At 34.4% G+C, this 18,195-nt stretch overlaps 1 protein-coding gene across 1 annotated transcript in view; it reads right to left on the bottom strand.

The window, feature by feature from the left end:
* UBAP2 (ubiquitin associated protein 2) overlaps positions 1 to 17,836 on the bottom strand; it is a 69,246-nt gene extending 51,410 nt beyond the window's left edge. The window contains 4 exon segments of the mRNA XM_025049718.1: positions 1,740 to 1,850; positions 3,836 to 3,913; positions 16,899 to 17,038; positions 17,745 to 17,836. Coding sequence (XP_024905486.1) covers positions 1,740 to 1,850; positions 3,836 to 3,913; positions 16,899 to 17,038; positions 17,745 to 17,832 — 417 coding nt within the window. The 5' untranslated portion in view covers positions 17,833 to 17,836.
* Positions 17,837 to 18,195: the final 359 nt, after the last annotated feature.

Below are 18,195 nucleotides of genomic sequence, written 5' to 3'. Positions count from 1 at the left end.
GATATTCCTTACAGCTGGTTAGTCATAGATGCTACAGACAGCAACCAGGTAAGAGACAAGGCAAACAGTGTGAAAGAAAAGATGCACCGGAAAATAATCCTAAACAAACCAGGGTTTTGAAAGTACTTTCCCTCTGCTTCTGGATTTCCCTCACAGCCCCCTTACTTCCAAGCAAGCATACATCTTTTGTGTCTATAGTCAAGCCCTAATTTGCCATTTTCTGATTTTGAAGAAACAAGCCAGATTTGGCTACCACAATGTGACTTCTAGGTTCAAGAGGTAACTAAAGAGACATTCTTTGTGTAACATTCAGCCCAGAACCATCTCCTTTGGATTTGGTCCCAAATGAGAAGTTAAAAGTCAATAAACTAGAGAGAGAACCGGACTTTTAAGACTTAAAAATTCACCCAATTACCACGGAAAAGGAATGAAATCTGCTGGAGGTAAAGCGATGGCAACAATAAGTAGTTTCCTGTCCTATCTCTACCATAAAAAAAGAAAGTAGGCCCTCCAATTAATGACTTGGAAATATTTCACTTATTTGGTGTTTTTAATAAAGAGGCAAGTTAAGCCCTTCGGTTCATTTTGAAAATAACAGAGAGTCATTCTATAATGAATTCATTAGCAATGAGGTACACACATTCCCCATATTTTATAAAACCCAGTAAATATATGCCTGTCAGCAAACAAAAGCTATACAAAATTTTATTTCATCATTTAACACGATATATTTTCCCAACAAATTGACATTATTTGGTAGTTTATCATGTGTACCAGTGTTACTGTACATGGAATTTTACGCACACATGCTATACTCAAATAGTGAAATATTTTCCCAAGTATCTAATTATTTAATTACAATATTCACTCTCCTTGTTCCATATTAAGTAAAAAGATATTCATTTTACTTTTGAGCTTGTCAGGGCAGTTCATTTTAATATAGCCTGACCCTAATACGGCCTATCCCTGGAAAATGAGAACCTAATTAAACCTGAACACTGAAAAGGCACTTTTTGGTGTGTTCATCTTTGTACTCCTTTTTAGATAAATCATTATTTGTTTTAATCTGCTCTGAAATGGTTTCCTCAATTTAAAAATACAAATGAAATACTGTGCAATCTCCACATAGGAATCAAACGATTAGGGCTAACAACTGCCCGGTGTGGCTTTATTTAGTTGCATCCTTCCTAAAATAAAAAAGATGACCTCTAGTGTGGCTACACGGTCCTCAAACTTTACTAAGCTAAAAAATAAAAATAAAAAACTTTGCTCCTTTTATATATCTGTCAAACTGTCATAAAAATGTGTCTGTAGAATATTCACACATAAGCAAATAGATATACCAGCAAATCCTGGTTTTCTGTTAGTCTAGAGATATAAGGAGTAGTAAGAGGTGACGATTGAGATGAAGAAACATGAGCAGTGGAGCCAAGAGAAGTTTTTTCAGGTGGTGAAAATGTCCACAGGCCCAGAGAATTTTGGAAACTGTGTAAGGCTGGAGTAGATGACCAAGTTCTCTTTCGAGTCTTCAGATTCTACAACTTCATGAAGAAACCATATATAACAAAAACAGTCATTTCAGGTTAGTGTTCTTTCTGGAACTTAAAACAAATATGGAATGGCACCCATAATTCCCTCCACCCCCACCCCCATATTAGGTGAAGTTTAAAATGCAATATGGAATTGGAGACAAATCTTAGCACTGCAAATCAATTAATAATACTTATTAATAATCTTACCGTGTCTGAATTCCCTTCCAGCAATATATTGATAGCTTTGTTCACATCCCCATTACAGTCATGTAGGGCCACTATGCATTCATCTTGATTTTTTCCTGTCACTTCCATAAGCTGTTGAAATTATAAGAAAATGGTCAGGAGGACCACAAAATGGCACTTAATATTAATTTTAAGATTCTTCTATATAAAGACGGAAATTATGCAATCCTTCCACATAAAGATGGCCTTGTCTAGATTCTGAGCTTACAATCCAAGAACAGGTTTACCTGTTTGTTTTTTTTGTGGCCACCCCAAGTCTTCTCATCGATACTGGCAGAGTCAAACTACAAATCAACCCTCCTCTGAGCTGACCAAATATCAGATTAGAATTTTGGGTATCCAAGGCCATAGAACTAAATTTGAGTCCACCTGTTTTACACAGGGACAAAGTTCCCTACATTTGGATTAGGACGTTCCACATACGTGTTATAACACCCTAAAGTCTCACAAGCAGAATTCTGCAGCTACCACAAAAATCATTCCAAGATATGCTATGTTCTCAAGCAGCTTCATCAAGGTGCTATGTTTGAAGTAATCAAAGAAATCTCTTTGGTGCATTCTCTTTAACAAAGGAGATTAAGCTACTTAACATTTTCATCATAACAATCACAGATTAGGCACAATACAGGTTCTCAATTATTAGTTAACAAACGTATGATTTAAGTATCTGTTATGTTTTAACTGTGTTTAACTATTTTAGCATGTACTAGCTGTTGTTCAAAATAGTTTGACCTCAACATTTGAAGTGATTTCTCTGTGGTCAAAAAACTAATAGCAAAGCTTATCTAGAATCCAGGTCTTCTGCTCTCATAAATACAGCTCTTTGCACTATGCCATTCTCTCATTTCCTCCCTATAATACTACACAGCAAAAGCTCTAAACACTCTAGGGTCCCCAGCCCCTGGGCTGTAGACCAGTACCAGTACATGGCCTGTAAGGACCGGGCTGCATAGCAGGAGGTAAGCAAGCCGAGCTTCATCTGTATTTACAGTCGCTCCCCAGTGCTAGCATCACCGCCTCAGATTATCGGGCATTAAATTCTCATAGAAGCACTGGTCCCTGGTGCCAAAAAGATTGGGGACTGCTGCTCTAGGGCTTTCCACTGCTTCGGTCTTTGGATATCTACTAATAATATCAGATTTTTATCAGTGATCTGTACGAAATCAATACTTGTCACATGCAATTGTTAAGACTAATAAAATATCAAAATCCCTCTAGTGATTGGATTAGTTAAGAGACAGAAGTAAAGTTAGCACTTAACTCTGAACTCTGCTCTTTTACTGTGTATCTGCTATGCTATTCAGATAAAAGGCAATATGTAGTATGTCTCAAACTGTACATAAATCTCATTCCAAATAATAAGTTCTATAATTTTTAATAAGTACTTTCTGTGGCCTTCCAAAAATATTACCATTAGTCTGATGACAGCAACCAAAAGTAAGAACAAAGAGTTTATACATTAAAGGGCTAAAGAGTTCACTATGGGACATTCACTCCAAGGAACAATTACTGGTATACCCTCACCCCTACCAAGGTTTGGACTGAGGTAAGAGTTATAATAGCTCGATTTCCAGAATCTTGAAGGGAAAAGAAGTCTTATCAGGAAAGAATATGAAATTAAGATTATTAACAAGTCCTCTCAATAAAGTTCTAAATGCAGACATCATCTTAAAATTTAATTTTATGTTTTTTCAACATATGTTTGGAATTACCACGTTTGAAAGAGCAATTCAGTTCTTCCTTAACATTAAACAAAATTTTCTGAAAACTTGCCAAAGACTAAATATACTTTCTATACACAGGTATAAACAATGCCAATGTGCTTTCAAAAAGGCTAGCTCACTGTTCACCTTTAACATAAGTAACTCAAAGAATCTACTACAAAAAAGATGGGACATACTCAATTTCTTCATTCTAGCCAGGTATTTAATCGTAAATTCAAAATACAACTAGTTGAAACTAAGCAAGAAGCATACTTTAAAATTAAAATCTCAGTAAAATTATTTTTAAAGCATAATAAAAATACAAAAATGATAGCATCTTTGCTAGAAACATACCTGTTTAACTTTAGCTTCAAACTCTGTATCATTTTTATCAAAGATCACTTGAGCGAGACGCATCTGTTCAGCTGTTGCCTGAAAAGTACATATAATTGTTAAAGATTTAAGCATGAAAAATATAAGTTAGATGCCGAAATCTGATGCAAACAGATAAAAGCTCTCAAGGGCTCCAGCACTATGGTAATAGAAATACTGATTAACTAAAAAAAAAAAAAAGAACTCTGAATTGAGACTTCTCAAACGCATACAACCTGTTCCCATAAGGTAAATAAGTACCAAATTAAATAGCATAAAGGTCCCAGTCCCTTGGCCAAATGACCTAACGTTCTTGTTCATCCTCACTGGTCATGTGACTCATCTGAATTTTCTTTCACCTATGGAGATGGGAATAATCAGCATAAGAGAAAGTGAAAGATCAGGAAGCACTGAAAAGGACTGCCAGCATGCTGGCTCAGAACCAGCCTTGCTGTCAGAAGAGCAAAAAACTCTGCTATCAACTCTACAAAGGTATCATGGTCACTTCTGAAAAGACTATTTTTCTAAATAAAACTGATTTTCAAAGTTACTCTTTTTTTAACCACAATTTAAAAAATGGTTTTAACAAAATTTCTTAAAAAGAAAAGGAAACTTTCAAACACTAGTCACCTCTGCAGAAAACTCTTCCAATTGCTTTTTTCACTCAAAATCTTTTTTTAAAAAATCGTATTACTGAATTTTTGAGGTTTCGGTCTGTGGTATTTTTGGCAATAAAAAAGGAAAAAGGCATTTAAAAAGTTACTCTTTTGTGCAGCGAGTTAATAGGAATATACCAATTTCATTTCTTAGCTTTGACAAAGGTACCATGGTTACAGGGAAACTAGGTGAGCGGTATGTATACAGGAACTCTGTTCTATCTCTGTGCAACTCTGGTAAATCTAAAATTCCTCCAATAGTTTATTTTTTTCAAAAGTTACTAGTTCCAACATAAATAAAGTTAAACAGTTCAAATTACTGAATGATCCCCACAGAAGCTAATAATGAAAACTTTTCTTCTCTGCTTTAAATACATATATATTTCAAATAATCTCAACATCCATGTAGGTGGGTGATTATACAAGATCCAGCTAGCTTTCACCCGTTTCCTCCAACCTAATGGCCAATCACTCCGTCCCAACCCATGCCTGCCTGTTGTGATCTCAGCTGAAATGCTACAGAACTACTTCATCACAGCCAGAAAAATGTTTATACAGAAACTGTGTCTACACATACTGCCAACTTCACCTCAATGCTACCCAGTGTATATAAGGACCTTACATACGTTCTCACTATACCTACCTGCACATCAATCATTTCCCTGACCCATAACCAACTGAGAAGTCCCAGTGCTTCAGCCAAAGGACCAAAGGCATGAAATAACTGAATGAGGTAAAAGGGGAAAATCAAAGAGGAAAAGGAACTCTGTAAAGATGGCACTTTCCGCCATACATTTGTGTTTGGCAACCTTCTATTAATGAAAGCAAACCATTGGTGCCCCTGGTGCTGAAAACCTACATTATTAATTTTTGCCCACTTTCCCTAATACTAGTATCTTCCAGTCTCTGAGTCTCAAACCTAAAAAGTGTACCTTACTCGTATTCATTCAGCCTTGCTCCATTCCAAGCACACTAATGCTCATTACTTTCCACGAGTAAATGTCCTTAAATTACAAAATTTTGACACATCCCACAAGAAAAGCCCCTAAGGTAACCATCTAGTACAAAAACTATTTATTTAGCACTTACATATTTTTCTGTGATATCAAAAACAGAATACTAAACATTACTTTGTAGGGTACCACACACATACATACAAACACACACACACCCCCTTACTGTGAATATAGCACAATATTTGTTGGCTGCCTAACAATCCACTGGATAGGTCCTGCATTTCACTTACTAACAAGATTTTCATTACTACATAAACACTACAGAGATCAATTTTATACCTAATTTGTATATATATCCATGACAGCTTTCTTAGAATACAAACATGTGAAATAAATGCCTAGAAGAATGTTAGAAGGAATCTCACACCATATGCTCAGAAATATTCTGCACAAAGCCTGCAAAAATTTATACTCCCAGCAGTACAAAAGAGCCTGCTTCCTCAAATTTTTCCAACTTAAAAAAAAAAAGCTAATTTAATCAATAAAACAGTTCCTGTTTGGTTTAACTTTTATTTCTTAGATCACTGGTAAGGGTAAACTTTTTTAAATGTACTTACTAATATGGCAATGATAAAAAGACTAAGAGCTACACATCATTTTGCAACCAACAGAGTAAAGGTTAGTTCAGAAAAGAATAATCAATAAATGCTAATTTTAAGGGGGGAAGTTTTATGAAGAACAGGCTATTTACACATAGTCTCAAATGTCTCCACAGAACTTGTTTTTCAGTTGCTAGACAAAACACAGTAACAATAAATTAAAATAGGCAAAACCTGGAATGAATGATCATAATCAACATCCTTATGTGACTCCACAAGCGGTACTCTGCAAAATACTCAAGGTCAGTTATGTAGTATTCCAATCAGAGTTCTATAACCTAAATATACTCATGAAGAAACGTTAGACACAATAAAATTGAGGAACATTTTATATAATAACTGGCCTATATTTCTTCAAAACTGCCAATATTATGGAAGACAAAAAAAGCCTGAGAACTGTTCCAGATTAGTGGAGACTAAAGAGATGTCAAATAACTACAATGTGATGATTCTACACTAGAAGGGGCAAACATGCTATAACGAACATTACTGGAGTAACTGACATTATTGGAATAAGTAAAATCTCACACTGACAAAACTGGAATATGAACCATAGATAACATTGTAGCAATGCTAAACTGAAAAAAAATTGATAGTGAAACTGTATGTATAAAGGAACATCCTTGTTCTTAGAAAATACACTTAAATCTTAAAGGTAAAAGGCAAAATATATTTAATAAACTCCCAAATGGTTGAGAACAATAAATAATGCACGAGTGTGTGTGTGTGTGTGTGTGTGTGTGTGTGTGTATCTATATATATATGAAAAAAATATGACAGAGCAAAAGTGGCAGCATGTTATAAATCTGATAAGGGGTATATATAAGAGTTCTCTAAACTACTCTTGCAACTTTATAAAAAAAATCAAAATCCTATGGATAACAATATACAACAAAACTAGATGACAAGGTATCTCTCTCACAAACCCCAAAATACAAACAAGAAAAACCAACAACGGATAGAAGTTGTGCCACTTGAAGTAAGAAGAGGCAAGCACTGGGGTGGTCTGAGTGGTTTAAGAACAGGAAAACGTAGCCACTCTGAACCATATTGTTGTCTAAAAGTCCAAGAAAACTCATTTTACATAAAAATGAGCAAGAGAAAAATAAAGGCCAAATCCCATACAAAGTTATTGTAAGAAAAAAAAGAATAAAGAGCAGGATAATATCCCTATAGTCAATGAAACCCACTTAACCAAGTGGTTAAGAGGTATTCACTGGAAAGTAAAGTGAGCCAACTAGAGAACAGAAGCTGGCATTGTAGGGCTCCGACAACTCCAATAGTAAGCTAAGTGCCCAGAATGCAAAAGGTTTCAAGAGGTTGGGGTAGTTACCATCATAAACTCTTGAAACTAACCAACTAGGACTCCTGTCAGGAAAAAACAACTAGGAGTAGAATCATTACTGAGCCACAAACATAGGGGGAAAAAAAAAAGACCAAAATTGAGGGAAGAGAGCAGAGCTAGGAAATCTCAGAAAGCAAGATAACATAATTACATAGAAAAAGAGGAAACATTCCAAAATTGGAAACGCTGTCTAAAAGTCCAAGAAAACTTACTTCACATAAAAATGAGCAACAGAAAAATAAAGGTCAAATTCCATACAAAGTTATTGTAAAAAAAAAAAGAAAAAGAAAAAGAAAGAAAAGAAGCAAGATAATACCCCTATAGTCAATGAAAGCATGCCAAAAAAAGTGCCTAGAAAACAAAAATGGTCTTCTGTTTCAAAACGTACTGAAAGATACTGAGCGTGAAGAAAACCATGAGACATAATAACATGCATCTAAGTTTACCTAGCTCAAAAATGAAAATGACAACTAAATCAAAAGAAACACAAAAATAAACTTTTATGTGAAAGGGGAAAATATTTAAAGTAAAAAAGAAATTTTAAAAAAGAAATGAAAAGAATGTGAGAAAAGAAAGCGCCGAATATTGAATATAGGCAAAAGACAACCCAACCTGAACCTGCGGATAATACAAATCTCTGAAGAAAAAGACAGAAAGAGAACAACGGTACAAATGCTTAAAACTAAAATTTAAGAAAAATGTTTGGAAAGCAAATAAAATGTTTAAATATGCGAAAGAAAACACTCTGTATACTTAAGAATATCAACTCATAACAGCCCACACTGAGACATGTTCCTAGTAAAAGAGTTGGACTCTTAAAATGAAAATAGCCATTGGGTATGTAGACAGAACAGGCAAGAGACTTAATACAGGAAAGAAATCAGAGTATCAATAAACATGTCAAAAGCAGTGCTTTGTGCAAAAAAATAAATAAAAACAGCATTTAAGATAATCAAGTGAAGAAAATATGAGCCTAACATTTATAGCCAACAAAATGACTTTATATTCAAGTATAAAGGGCATAAACTGTTACCAGCACCAAAAAACACAGGGATTATTCCCATGAGCCTTTCCTGAGTAATCAACAACAGCACTGGCTTTAGACAACCAGAATGACTAGATATGTTGATGTAAGTATTAATGGTGACTATTAAGCATATACTTATTATAGAAATAAAAGTAAATGATGTCTCAAAGGGAGAATGTATGGTATACAATGGGTATATAAACAAAGTATGTAGATATAGTACTATTTAAAAAGGAGGGAGGTGGGGAATCTCTGCAACTTCCAGATGGCTTGATGGCTGATTCAGTGCACTGGGTCCCAGAAGTTGTACCTGAAGCAGTGGGTACACCCATCTGTCCTACAGGCTGGCACTGGCTGTTGCCTTATCATTTTTTCACATAAGGGCTATTTATCAAATAAAATATGCTTTCAAGGCTATTAATTGAGGTGGCCTTGTATTAAGACTGCCACAGGGAAAAACCATGTAGTGACTGTCACAAAGAAGAAAGATGATGACAAATTACTGAACTCTAGCAGAGTGATTAATTTATTCCAGATAATCAAAAACACTGGCTATGTAATAGAATAATGGAATGACAGCCGACAGTGGTTCCAGGTAGGGACACATGGGCCAGCAAACAGTAAAAACAAGTATGGTTATGCAATCTGTGCTATGTAATAGGACTGCAGACACTTCCCATGTCCACACAGAGTGCCTGCCTCTTGGTTGCTGAATGATGTTCACCAATACTGATCAAGACCAAGATCCTCGGGTATACAAGAGTGATCATCCTGCATGTTGCTGTTGTGAGTTTAAAAGCTACTACAATTGAACTAAGCATTTTCCTTGAAATAAGTGTGCAGAAAATATTTGATTAGACATTTGTTCTATCAATTGATTTCAAGGTAAAGCTTAAAATCCTAAATCCAGAAAATTCTTACGGAAACAGAAAATGATGCACTACCTTGCAGCCCAGCAGAGAGAATTTAAACATTTCTATTTAGTGTGTCAAATTCTGTTGCTGATGACCACAATATTTTATAAAACCAAGCCAACATTTATAGAAGCCTCTGGAATGGAAAAAGAGCCTCTCCTACTTCTTTTTAAAATGTTAAAGAAATAGCTGGGCTCGGGATAAAGCAAAAGAGTGATTTTGGCATATTCTAATTTTACCGTCTCCAGTTCTCAGGGAACAAGGATTCTCAGTGTGGAGGTGATAATAAACATGTGATATAAAAGTAGTCCTGAATTTGAACTATCGACATTAACTCATGAGGCATTTTACCTTAAAAAAGTTCTCAGAGCCTTGTCCACTGAAGAGACCTACGAACAATGACCAACTCAGTAATAATAAACATCATTTACCAGACTGACATGTCTAAATACCATTTCCCACTAAAAGATGCAAAGGTTCCTTATGACAATGGCTGATTCTAGGTATAAAGCAGGAAGTATACAAGATAAGTCTGAAATATCTTGTCATATCAATTTATAAAGAAACTATCAAAGATGTTAGGACCAAGTCAAAAAGCACTCAGGAGCCATGACTCATGACTCAAGAGTCATGGGAATGTAATATACATATAGGAAATAGAGTCAGTAATATCATAATAAATATAGTGGCAGACGGTTATTAGACTTACTGTGCTGATCACTTTATAAGCTATATAAATGTTGAATCACTATGTTGAATTCACACTTGAAACTAATAACATTCTATGTCAACCACAATTAAAAATAAATTTAAAAAAAAAACAACTCAGGAACCAACGTGAAGAGACTTACACTGGTGAAAGATGAGATAATTTGAACTTCAAAAAGGATAACTAGAAATAACTGAAATCCATCAAATGTTTAAATCTATAAATTTATAATGATAGTTTTTAAATACTAGTTATTCACCTTTAAAGGATGATAGATAACCAATTATTTATTTTTAAAATGATAAATATACTCTTTGAATGTGTGATGGTCATGAAAAACAAGAGAAGATCAGAAGAGACTAAGGAGACAACCAGTTGGAAAGGATTCTGGAACAGAAAAGGGACCTCAGTTTAAAAACTAGTGAGACCCAAATAAAGTCTATATTTAGTTAACAATATTATTCTCTATCATCTTAGTTGTAATAAATGGTTATGTAAAACAGACGTTGGCAAACTACATAAACCTGGGATCTGATTTTGTACAGTGTGCAAGCTAAGAAAGGTTTTAATATTTTTAAAATGTTAAACAAAAACAAAGAATATGCAACAGATTGGGTGTGGAGTGCAGAGCATAAAATATTTGCTGTGATCTTTTATAGAAAAAGTTTGCCAATACATGACGTAAAATGCTAATATTAAGGGAAGCTGAGTGAATGTTGAAGATCTTTTTGTATCGTTTTCCAACTTTTTGGCAAATCTTACAATAATTCCAAAATAGTGATTCCAAAAAAAGTTTTTTAAAGAAGTAAATAATAAAGACTACAGTAGAAATTAATGAAATAGAGAATAGAAAAATAAGAGAAATCAAAGAAACCAAAATGTGGAGCAGGGGTGAAGGGTTCAACCAATTGACAAACCTTTAGCTAGACCAACCAAGAAAACAGAAGACTCAAGTTATTAAAATTAAGAATGAAATAGGAGACACCATGACCAACTTTAGAGGAATAAAATAATTATAAGAGAATACCATGATCAAATGTATGCCACCAAATTAAAAAACCTAGACAAAAAGAGACAAAGACAAAAACTATGGAAATTAACTCAAGGAAAATTGAAAATGTATAACAAGTGGCTGAATCAGTCATCAGAAAACTTCCCACAAAGAAAAGCCCAGGCCCAGATGGCTTCACTGGTAAGTTCTATCAAACAATGAAAGAATTAACACCAATCACCAATTCTTCATAAACTCATCCAAAAAAAATAAGGAAACAATTATTTTATTTTATCAGTATTACCCTGATACCAAAAGAAAAGACATTACAAGAAAAGACACACCAGAAAAATATCTCTTATCAATACAGATGAAAAATATTCCACAAAATCCTAGCAAACCAACAACATACAAAATGGATTATATACCACGACCAAGTAAAGTTTATCCCAGAAATGTAAGGTTGTTTTAACATCTCAAAATTAAAGGATGTAATACACCATGTTAGGAGAACACCAGATAAAACCACATGATCATTTCAACAGACCCAGAAAAAGCATCTGATAAGGTCCAACACCCTTTCATGATAAAAAAAGACTTAACAAATTAGAAATAGAAACTTCCTCAACCTAATAAAAGCAACTACAAAAAACCCAGAGCTAACAACATATTTAATGCTGAAAGATGACTGAAAGCTTTCCCCATATGACCAAGAACAAAACATGGGTGTCTGTTCTAGCCATTTGTACTGGAGGATCTAATTACAGCAATTTGATAAGGAAAGTCCTCAGGCAGTTAGGCAAGGAAAGAATATGTGCATAAACTAATTTCTTAAAGTTTTAAAGTAGAGAGCACATGTACACACACACACACACACACACAGAAAATGTCCAAATGTAAATAAACCCTTGCAATATGTATGCAAACTTAAGAAAAACATACTAAAAGTATATACAGAATAGGGCCAACAGCAATCTGGACAACACCCATCATGAAATTGTTCATCCATGAAGCATTAGCTTTCTGTAAGATCAAAAGTTCCTATTTTAAAAATTACTAAATCACAAAGTAGAGCTTCTATTTTATTGCTGGGAAGGCTCTTAGAGGTAGTAATCTAGTTCAACTCTGTACTGTGCCCCTAAGTAACTTATTCACGCTTTTTATGCTGGTATTAATGGCACAGGCCTCTTAACCACCAGGACGCACAGTGTTTAGTATATCAATCATGCTGCCTCCCAGTGAGGGAGGAAGCTATTTTAACAGTCTAAGAATACAATAATGTGGGTCTAGGCTAGCATGGATGCCATTAGAAGAAAGGAATGTTAAAGATTTTTGAGTGTGTCATTTTATACTTGAAGACTGAGGAAAGTGACTACAACATGTGCAAACTGGGAGAACACAGCCCACACTAGAATTATGGGAAAACTGTAAGAGTCTGAAGTAAAAAAGAGTACACAGAAACATGGAAATGAGAGTTGGGGGCAAAGGTGAAAGCAGTCGGCAATACAAAAAGAAAATTACCAGTACTCTAAAGCAGGCAGGACGTCCGCACCACGAAAACAAAATAAAACTGGCAGAACTTTCTGGGATGAGGATGGTGTTTTATATCTTGATAAAGGACTAGGTTACACAGGTATGTGCATCCAACAAAAAATGATCTCATACACTTACAATGTACCTGTGTAAATATCACCTTAAAAAAAAAGAGACCTAAACAAATATTATCATTGATGATAATATACACTAAAGTATTTAGGGGTAGAGCATATAGATGTCTTTAATTTACTTTGAAATGCATCAAAAAATAAGATAGAATAATGGATAGCCAGTCGGATGTGATAAAGCAAATACAGCAAAAAAGGTAACTGTGAGTATATGGGTGCTCGCTGTACAACTCTTTCAACTTTTTTTATTTCAACATTTTCATAACAAAACGTTAGGGGAAAATTGACAGATCAGAAGCAGCCCTGGGGAAATTCAAAAAGAAAATGTGAAAGGAAAGAAACCAATGTTAAACAAGTGCTAAAATAAAAAGATTAAAGGGAAAAAAATTCAAGAAAGTGAATCACAGACCACTTGTGGACACTCAATCACTATACTATATTATGTGCATTAGAAGAATGAGTCTGATTCAAGACATCTCAGACAGAAAATAGAGTATATAGAAATGTCACAGAATACAAGATAGACCAAAGTCAGGGGCTTTGGCTGTAATATCTTTCTGATAAAGGGTGTAGGATCAATTAAAAGTAATGGAACAAGGTGGATAAACAGTCACAAGTAAGAGTTCTAAAGGCAGCAATATTTAAATCTGAAAACTGCCTGAGAATACAAGTTACAGAAACAAAGAAAGCTTCTCTTGACTCTATTAAAATGTCTTATATTAACAGGAAGACACTCAAGTTGATAGACTTTCACTAAAGATTATAAGCAGAATACTTATTAATAACAACATTTTGCTACATGCCAACAGTCTGAAGCTTCTACATATTTCTATATTTTTATTCTGATACTGTCACACCCATACATTTCTAATTGTAAAGTCACTATTACTAATTTATTCGGACTTAGCTCTTTCGGCTTAAGTAATATGACTTGATTATTGCATTTCTCTTCAGTGGTATCATCTGTTTTATTCCTAAAAGGGTATAGATCATCTAGACATAACTTCTGAAAGCACAGCTGATACACTTAACAGCTGTTTAACAAGTACAGTATTGTAATACTAGCATAGCACATTAATGAAATATAAAGCATTTTAAATCAGAACTTTAAATATTTTTACCTTTGCCCTAATCAAGAAGAAAATTAAGTATCTGATAAACAAAGTGCCAAACATAAATTAGAGTATGGTAGGAAAGTTGCCAGGCTGAGCTCTAAGTGACAAGAGGTCTGTACAGCTTGTGAAATCAGAGGAATAAGCAGAACCAACTGGTAATTCAAAGTTAAACAAGGTTAGTGCACCCTTCCCTACATCAAACATTAGTGACATATACCACACAACTGTCAAGTTGAAAAAAAAAAAGTCTTGCCAAGAAAAGAAGCATTACTAATCTCTTCCTCTGGATCTCTCTTCCATTCACTTGGCTTATACTGAGCTAAGCTACTTTCACAATAAAGAATGTGTTGATAGCTTTTCTAGTGGAGCCAAATGTTTTCTGTTTGATCTCTCACCCAGAAAATTTGAAAATGATGATGAAGTAGGATTATTTTTTCAAGTCATCCTTATGCCCATCACACAAAGGCAAACATTTTTAATACAGTCTACTAGTTTTTTTTCCTTAAATGTCTTAACAATTGTACTGTACTATAAGTATAATTTTGTGTCCTTTCTCAGTTGATCAGAAACCAGGCATTTTCTATCATGAATTCAAATATTATTAGTCACCTTATAATTTATGTAAGATACGCAATAAGAGTAAAGGTTATCACTTCCTGACTATACCTTACGCAATTTCTAATTCTTCAAACCATCCTCTGCAAAGAATATAATATACCACTTAAAATTTTTAAAAACAAGAATTTTCATCTCTGTACATGGTACTAGAGAAATACTACTTTAACCAAAAGATAAAAATGATCACAAGTATATAGGACAAACCTATGTTCCGTTAATCATGATATGACGCATTAAGGACAGACTATCACTTCTGGGCTATTTCTACCAAAAATGCACAACCCTAATCATGACGAAATATCAGACAAGCCAAAATTAGGGCATTCTACAAAATAACTGGTCTATATTCTTCAAATATGTCAATGTCATGAAACAGAGGAACTTCCACATTAAAGGAGACTAAAGAGAACTGACACCTAAATATAATGTTAGCTAAAAAGGATATTATTAGGACAATCAGTAAAAGATAAATATGATCTAGAGATTAAATACAGAAGTGATTTCCTGCTTTTTGATAATTGTACTCTTACGTAAAAGATGGTCCTTGTTTTTTAAAAAACACTGTACACACTAAAGTATTTACAAGTGGAGAAGTACCACATCTGCGATTTATTCTCAAGAGGTTCAGGGGAAAAGGTGTGTGTAGTTTCTCCTTTGTAGGAGGGAGAAAAGGATAAAGTAAAAGTGGTAAAACTTTTAACATCTGGGGAATCTGGATGAAGGATATTCAGGAATAATAATATGTACTACTTTTAACATTTTCTTCTAACTCTCAAAGCATGTTTTTAAAAATCTGAGGTCAAAGAGATTCAAGTAATTCATCTAATTGGTAAAGTGGCAGACGCAGGGCCCAAACCCAGGTTTATTCAGATTCAAAAGAGCTCATGGTTTTGTCTCTTAAATCCTGCTTCTTCAATAGGTTTTCTCAGAACACCTCTACCATAGAACATTTAGAAATGGGCAATAAACTTCTTACAGGATAAAGCCTTCCTCATTCCTTTTAAGTTTTTTCCTTAGAATATACTTTCCAGAATGGGATTAATGGATAAATGAACATGAAAAATTTTACTAATTCATAATACTATTTTGAGAAATTCACACATTTTTATTTAAAAAAATTAGTAATCTAAGGGTCTAGGAATCCTTCCCACACCTCGGTTAGCAGTTTTTTTTTCAAATTCATTAAAATGAGCCATCCCCAAAGGGCCCATGGAAAAACTCTTAGTGACCACCCTTGGGAGGAAGGGAGCCCTCTCTTTCCCAGTCCAGAGACATTGATTCTCTGGAAATCTGTCCAAGGACTTTACTTGGGTGGGAGACAGGGATAGTTTACAGTCTTGACATTTCATTTATGAGGCCCTCCTTCAAAAGACCACGCTTTGAATCTTAATTTGTAAAAATCTTTGTTTTAATTTACATTTCTGTTATTATTAGCAGGGTTACATCTATGGTTACTCATAACTTGAATTTCTTCAAGAAGAAGCTATATTCATGAAACCAACATTAAGCATTCATCCAATGGACAGTCTTTCTTGAAGAGTTATAAATAAATACTTATCAGGGTAAGTGTATTGAGGAGCAAGCACTGAATAACAGATGTATGTCTGTTGACAGCAAAATATAAGGCTAACCATTTATTTTAAAATGTAATGCAGCAATTAAGTAGAATCCATTCCCTGTGTCCCTTAATATCAAGAGGGCACTTGGGTATGATTATAAAAAGTACACATAATTAGCTATCAAAGTATAGTGAAATAATCAATCTGAAATTATAATGGACTGCATAGGTTTATTTACTTACTTCCATACTGCCTCTGAAAAAAGATTTGCTAACCTAATGAATAACATGTACAGAATGTTCTATTTTGTACCATGTACTATGCTTAGCATTTTACTTGGATTGTCTCACTTCATTTAAAATAATATAAACAAACTGAGGAGGGACTATTTAACATTGAAGATTTTATACAAATGGATCTTGTTAAATAAAAGACATCTAAGATTAAAACACTCTTCCTAGGTAACAATGCTTGAAAGAAAAGGAAGCTTTTTGGAACTCTCTTATAATTCAGATCTCTCTCCACTTCAACATAACATTTCTATATATACTTTTGATTTTCATATTATTTTCCAGGAACACACCTAGATTAATAATTTAAAAAAGTAGATGGCCTAGATGATAATAGGTAGCAGGAAAAGTTAAGGATTAAATAAGGAATAACATCCAACTGTACCTGAACCAATGATATTTTCTCTTTCCTATTATATACTATCTACTTTTTAAAAACAAGGTTTAAAATCCTGAGGTTTTTTACAAAGGAGAAGGACATTTATACATGCTTAATTTCTGTAACTCTAAACAAGGCAAATAAGAGTTCCACCAAAACTTACCTGTACTACTTGCTTCTGTAGTTGTGCTGCCTGTGTTGCTGAAATCTGTGTTTTTTCCCGAGCACCTCGGGAACGGTCACTGCTCACCGAAGTCATCATATACAGTATATACAAAATAACGTATGTACAAAATAGAAAATCTGCAAGAAAGCAGGCATGGTAAGCAAAAGTCCCAAACCACAGTAAAAGGCAAGCATAAACTACAGAGATAAGGAGGAAACATGAGATAAAAGAAAGGTTCTCTAGAATACAGTCTCAAGAAACAACCCATTAAGATTTTAGATTTTCCAGGCAGCTCTTAAGCCAATTTTACTAAGTCTAAAAGTCTAAGGTTTACAATTATAGCAATTCTAAACAAAACTCTCAAATACCACAAATTTTAACCAGCAATTATTTTACCACTATATGTAGTTATTACGACATGTAGCTTTATCTGCCTCTTCCCTTTTGAACCCAAAGACAGCATTGCATCCAGCCAAGATTTTACCTGGCAATAATCCAATTCAAAATGTGATGGCCAGGAGCAAGCTATACCTAACAGCAAAAGCCACTTAAAAACAATTAATCTTCCAAGACAAAAACAATTGTGCATATAATGTTACTTTATTTATTCAACAAATATTTACTGAAGAGCTACTAAGTGCTAAGCATATAACTAAGTATGTCATCAAACATAACAAAATACCACTTCACAAACACATTAGGATGGCTACTATAATAAAAAATAAAAAGTAACAGGTTTTGGTGAGGATGTAAAGAAATTGAAACTCTTGTAGGAATGTAAAATGGTGCAGCCACTATGGAAAACAGTACAGAAGGTCCTCAAAAAATTAAAAACAGAATTACCATATGATCCAAGTAATTCCACTTCCAGTAATACCCCCAAAATATTGGAAGCAAGGTCTCGAAGAGATATTTGTACACTCATGTCCATTGGAACTCTGCAATGAGGAAATCACCGGTAACCACTGCCAATGTTTTCAGTACAGTGGTGAGGAAAAAAGCCAAGGCGAGTAAGGAAGAGAGAGCGCAAACTAACTGTACTTGCAAGATGTGATATACAAAGCATCAAAGTAGAATCTTCCAAGAATGAGGTACTCTGAGCAAGTCTAATAATACACTGTAAGCTCCATGAGGACAGTGATTATTATATGTCCTGTCACATTTGTTCTTCCAGGGCCTAATACAAGATGTTTGCTGTCTTGACTTTTCAGTAAAATAGACAAAAACATCTGCAGAGTGACCACTAGATGGGGGGGTGGGGGGTGGGGCGGTGTAAGAAAATGGCAAAGGCCTG

This window comes from Pteropus alecto, unplaced genomic scaffold (genome assembly GCF_000325575.1).
Source record: "Pteropus alecto unplaced genomic scaffold, ASM32557v1 scaffold206, whole genome shotgun sequence".
NCBI lineage: Eukaryota > Metazoa > Chordata > Mammalia > Chiroptera > Pteropodidae > Pteropus > Pteropus alecto.
This window is presented reverse-complemented; position numbering and strand designations above follow the sequence as displayed.